At 50.8% G+C, this 5,912-nt stretch overlaps 2 protein-coding genes across 2 annotated transcripts in view; both read right to left on the bottom strand.

Annotated features, from left to right (window-relative positions):
* Positions 1–2,704, bottom strand: part of VOLCADRAFT_100805 (uncharacterized protein) — a gene marked incomplete at both ends in the record, with an annotated part of 7,808 nt that extends 5,104 nt beyond the window's left edge. Inside the window, 5 exons of the mRNA XM_002959319.1 lie at positions 1,181–1,301; positions 1,534–1,667; positions 2,032–2,166; positions 2,242–2,401; positions 2,624–2,704. Coding sequence (XP_002959365.1) covers positions 1,181–1,301; positions 1,534–1,667; positions 2,032–2,166; positions 2,242–2,401; positions 2,624–2,704 — 631 coding nt within the window. The remainder of the gene's footprint in view (positions 1–1,180; positions 1,302–1,533; positions 1,668–2,031; positions 2,167–2,241; positions 2,402–2,623) is intronic.
* Positions 2,705–4,514: 1,810 nt separating this feature from the next.
* On the bottom strand, positions 4,515–5,411 carry VOLCADRAFT_100804 (uncharacterized protein; the record flags this gene model as incomplete). Its single annotated transcript, XM_002959318.1, has 1 exon — positions 4,515–5,411. The coding sequence occupies one exon, from the start codon at positions 5,409–5,411 to the stop codon at positions 4,515–4,517; it is 897 nt and encodes a 298-aa protein (XP_002959364.1).
* Positions 5,412–5,912: the final 501 nt, after the last annotated feature.

Below are 5,912 nucleotides of genomic sequence, written 5' to 3'. Positions count from 1 at the left end.
GGGCTTCATCGGGGCACACCGCAAGTCTCAGGAGGCCCCGTGCATTGGCCAAAGTAAATGTACAAACAAGCAGCTTGTGTATTTCATAGAGAAATGAAAGCAAATTATGTTGGCCTGCTGGTGGCAAGTCGGATTGCCCATGCCGGCAAATGGTAACACAAGCTGGGTGTTCGAGTTATCATACGCCGTCATCTCAGAATTCCATTGTGAGATACGCGGCAGCTTTCGGGATGAAATTTAGCGCGAGAGGCGTTGATGTGACTTTTGAGGTCGGTGAATGGAGGCAGCTAAACTTGTTTGTGCTCATACGGTCTTTGTTAGCTACATGCGAGATACCTTGCAATAGAGAATGCTGTATAGTACCGATAACGCGTTTCAGCCGGGTGAAATATTATGTTTGGTCCGTTACACACTCAAGGCCTGGGAGTTCGAGTTATCATACGCCGTCATCTAAGAATTCAAATATAAGATACGCGGTACCTTTTGAGATGAAATTTAGCGCGAGAAGCGTTGATGTGACTTTGGCCTCGGTCAATTGAGGCAGCCAAACTTGTTTGTGCTCATACGATTTTTGTTGGCTACATGCGAGATACCTTGCAATAGAGAATGCTGTATAGTACCGATAACGCGTTTCAGCCAGGCGAGATATTATGTTTGGTCCGTTACACACACACACACACACACACACACACACACACGGACATGGGCAATCCTACAGGTCGGGGCCCCCCTGGGCGCTTCGCGCTGGGGCCCCGCCCAAAAAGCAAGGCAGGGGACAAAATTAGGGTAATGGCCGCGTCAGTGAATGCTCCGTACGAACAGGTACGAATAGGTACGAATGTGTATGGACAGATGTGAGCACTTACATGAGACACTAATCAAGTTAAAAGTAACGCGCAAGAATTGTGTGAATGTACACAGACCGAAGAGAGATAATCTTTGCCAACACGCTAAAAAAAATTACCAGGGGGAAACCAAAGCAGCGAACTGGGAAAACTAGAAACGGCAGTGAGAGAAATGCGACATGTAAATCCGAGGAAATACATGCCCTCTCGCGTACTCTCTGACGAGGAAACAATCACAGGCACGAGATCTAGCAATGAAATCCTAGAAGCTCGAAGCCGAACGGAAAGGGATGAAAGAAAGGATGAATATTTGAGTGTTCCAGAGGTGTTCCCACTTGCCTGGGTAGCGACAATGAAGATGAAGCCCCACAGAGCGTACGGCACACCGTACGGCGCGATATCGAAGATCCTGAACTTTGCCTCGTCAAATCTCTTAGCCTTGGTGTACCGAGTTTCCTGATCAAGAAGACATGCCACGTCAGGTTTGGCCATTTAGACGGGTACGTAGTTCTCAGAATGAAAGCATGAAGAGGTTCGCCGTACAGTAGAGGAGTGTCGTACAGTACCGGCACAAGAACAGAACAAGTTTGCCCTGGTAATTGAAACCTAACCACCCACAAACAGCTGCGAGCTTAACGGCTATTAACTCTTAACCAACATCCAACCCCCTCTTGAACTACCGTCGCACCTGGAGGCCGACGATCACCAAGTTGGTCGATGTTCCAATAGATGTGCAGGTACCGCCAAGCACGGCAGCGTACGACAGGGGGATGAGCAGCTTTTTCGGTGGCACGCCGCAACGCCTTGCCCAGGAAATCAAAACTGCGAACAGAGGTGATCCAAACAGGTATGTCTAAGCTATGTTGCAGTATCGCGCCGTGCATATCTCATCCACAAACACACACGTTTGCAGCTGTAGAGCATACCTTTGGTAGAGTGGGTGGTTTTGGGGCATCTGGGCTAGTGAATATAGCTGGGCTAGTGAATATAGCTGGCAAGAGGATTCGAACAGGTGACGACCCCATGTGTTGATGAGGGAGAATGGTTTTAGGATTCTGACCGATATCACGCCCCGCCAATGATGGAGTTATTCGGCAGACAAGCCCATCCAAGAGGATAACCGCATGAATTGGTGAACCACCGAGTACACGCACGTCCAGACCACCAGGACATTGTTATAACTTACTTGGAATCATAAAAGTAACGCAAGGAGTGTTGTTCAGGAATGCGGATAAGATCATGACCGGGAACATGGAGCGAACCAGGGCCCAGTGCACGGAGCGGGAGCGACCTAGGACGTAGTTCATGATCAGCTCAAGACCTGCGTGGTGAATCAACATAAGTGATCAATAGGAAAACTCATAAAATATGCGTAACCTATTCGCTGGATGCGCACCTCCTGTCTGGGTGACGCCTTCCGCCACCAAATACAAGAAGATGACGGTGAGGAGACCGGTGTTGCCATAACCAGCAGCCGCCTTTGATACAGTAATAATTTTTCCATCAAAAGCTGTTAGAAATGCAAGAAGTACTGTGAAGGTGATGTCCGGTCCAACCTGCAAAGGTCATCCATGTGGGTGGTGGTCAACGGAGACTTAAGCAAGCAAATAATGGTGAAATCATAATCGATAAACATCCCATCATATATGTGATTCTGAAATGCATAAGCTTTTCATCGATGATGCATAGCAGACGACTACTGGATTGTCAACCGAACTGTAACTGCATTTGCGATAGAGCAACGCGCAGTCACCAAGCATGATGTATACAAGCCTTACCCAGTCCGCAGCCATAAACACGAAAGCAAGGGCCGTAAAGGTGCATGTTACTATGCCAGGCCATGGAAATGCAAGAGCCATTTTGGCTCTGATCAATTATCAATAGCTAAACCTATAGCGAATAGAAGGAATATAAGTTTACCGATGGGATCAAACAGAAAATAATACTTATCAACAATCTACCAGGCCGAGTTTGGGCTCGCGAAATTCACCTGAGGCCAGACCGCCAGGCCAAGGTACAGGCCTTACCGTCGGAGGTCTTGTCAGTCAGGCCAGGCCTGAGATCACTGCAAAGTGATGAGAGGATTGTCTCTTTCAGTAAAATTATTATAAAGATCATGCTCGCTGCACCTACGATCACGCTCGCTGTCCGCCGTATTGCTACAGTAACGGATTTCCGCTCCGATCCCTAACGGTTTTCTGTCAGCGCCCCACTACGATGAGAGACCCAGGATTACCTGGAGCCCAAAGGAGGAGCTGCAGCTCGCAGCAGCTCACAAATCAGGCGCTTGCACGGCGCTTGCTTCAAATTGGAATAAATTATCAAAATAATTAGAAATTTCGCTGTTATAATTTCTTTCTTAAAAATAAAACAATATGCATGATCGCATTCAGCTCTGTATCGTCCAGAATACATGACGCATACAGCGAGCAGGCAGAAGAAGCGTCACGGCGTCCTTGCATGCAGTAGGCCCCTGCGCAAGGCAAGAATCGTCAGGTAGCCGCTGATAACATGATATATTACCTGAAATTTGAAGAACTAAATTCCTACAACCGATCCAACGGGAAGAGGCTCCAAACGCGCCGAACACCCGATAAGCGGTGGTGTACCTGAGCACATCGTCAATTCTGTCCGTCCTAAACCATCCTTTTGTTAACTGAACAGGTACTTCTGCATGTACAGTTCTCCAGTCGTTAAGCGCTTTTACCCAGTCTTACCGACGACTTTCCTACCAGACAAATGCCACATGCACGCGGCCCACCAGCAGGAAGACAGAATGATCCCTTCCAACAGTAGTTTCCTGACCATTAGGACGTCTAATTTTGAGGCCGTCTTGTCGACGTTTATACTCAAAGTTAGGGGCAAGCTGCCGTACGCTGTTTTCTGATGTCGGAAGAGTTTAAACCATCGGCACAGCTATCAGGGACCACCTTAAGCTGACTTAAACAGGAGCTCCAAGCGGGATTGCATCGGCGTGTCCCGCAATTCATTCGAAACGAGCAAGAAGCGAAGTCACGTGGGTTGGACTTAAAGAGACTAAAACCCTAAACACCATTTAAATTGAAGATAGACACGCGACCTACAGGCTCATTACATAGTTTTTACAAATACCCTCCTCATAAGCCCCTGACCGCTTGCCGCCTGCTGCTCCCTGCGGGAGCTGTGCGGCTCTCGTCCCCGCTTGGGGAGGAAATCCTCTGGAGTATTGGGGAGGAATTCCTCTGCGCTGTAACATACTGACGGAATCTGTCCCATACATACATACATGCATGCATACGTACGCACGCAGGGTCCCCTCGTACGCCATCTCCCGCAAACCTCGGCCCTCTGCTAAATTAAGAAATCCGAAAAATGAAGCTGGGCCAACAAAGCAAGAGCTACTTGAAAAAAGGCGCACAAAAAGACAACAAAAGAAAATTAAATCCTTAGGTACAGAAAGATAGGGCTGGGGAGAGGTAAAAAGCAAAGAGCGCGCGAGTTTATGTGGACGACGGTAGGAACCGGTATCTTCTAGATGGCATATAATTCAAATTCAAATAGTTTCGGAACCACAGCCGCCCTATGATGTATCAAGAAAGTCCGTTATCCTTTCATGCAGGAACGACGTGAACGCCCTCTCTTAACAAGCCGGGGATGCCCTCCCCTAATGGCCTCTTCCCGACAAGCTAGCTAGATTAACAACGCAGCAACCTGCGCTACCGGCACTCGCGCGTCCGACTGATGCTCCGTCAACGCCGCTTCAGATGTCGTATCCGCAGCCGCCCGCCGTCGCGCCGCCGCCGCAGCAGCAGGGCCGCAGCAGGCCTTGTACTTCTTGCCTGATCCGCAAGGGCAAGGCTTGTTGTTGCTAGGCCTAGACGCCGCCGTCGCCGAGCCCGCGGCGGCGATTATCTTGAGTGCCGCCGCCGCTTTAGTTTTACCGCCGACGATCCGTACGCTCGTCATTCTGACGCCTTTACCCGCCGCCGCCACCGCCGCCGTCGCCGCCTCCAACGGCGGAGGTGGCGAGGACGGCAATGTCGAGGATGACGTGGCGTCGGCGTCGACGATACAGAATGCGCCGTCAGTGACGGCAGCGCGCGGCTCTCCGCCCGCCATGACTCCCGCCGCCGGCTCGTCGCTACAGCCACCTTCCCCATCCCTGCCACCCTCGTGCTTCTTCGCCTCGCAGCTGGGCCAGGGGCCAGCGGCGGCTGCGCCGCTGCCCTGCCGTAAATCACCTGCGCCGTCGGCCCCCGCGGCGCCGTCGTTGCGCTCAGGACCCACGCCAGCTGTGGGCTGACTACTATCGGCCTCGTCGGGTGCATTTGTTGCCGTACAGGCACTTGGCTCCGTCGGCGTCACCGCCGCTGCGGCGGCATCCGCCGTTGCGGCCGGCTCCGCCGCCAGCGCCTCAATCACGCGCTCGATGGCCGCCTCGACGTCGCCATGCGCCTCCTCAAGAGCCTTGCGCACCAACGCCATGTCCGTACATGCCGTACTAGAAGCTACCCGGCGCTCGTCCCGCTCGTCCCAGATGCCGTTGCCCTGGGCCAAACATAACAGCGCATCAAGTGTTGGGTCCATAGCTCTACGCGCGCACGTGGCTGACGGCTCGAGACATGCGATATGCGCGTCATACAAACACACACAAACACACACAAACACACACAAACACACACAAACACACACAAACACACACAAACACACACAAACACACACAAACACACACAAACACATACAAACACACACAAACACACACAAACACACACAAACACATACAAACACATACAAACACAAACACGCCTTTCACACGACGATATATATAGAAGGTTGGATCTGCGGCTCGGAGAATAGTTGTTCGTGGAAAAAAGAAAAGGAAAGCGGGGAAGCAATGAAAGAGGAGGAGGAGGAAGGAAGGAAGGAAATGCAGCGCTGATTTTCACCTTTCCGTACGTAAGGTGAATGCGGTAGTGTATAGTTCTTATAGTATAGCACACTAAAAGAAACCGAACTGTGAAGAGAACTGAACCAGTTATATGATGAAAAAGACGAGACGATACCACCAGTACCAGTACCAGTAGCAGT

The sequence above is a fragment of the Volvox carteri genome (genome assembly GCF_000143455.1).
Source record: "Volvox carteri f. nagariensis unplaced genomic scaffold VOLCAscaffold_160, whole genome shotgun sequence".
NCBI classification, from domain to species: Eukaryota; Viridiplantae; Chlorophyta; class Chlorophyceae; order Chlamydomonadales; family Volvocaceae; genus Volvox; species Volvox carteri.
This window is presented reverse-complemented; position numbering and strand designations above follow the sequence as displayed.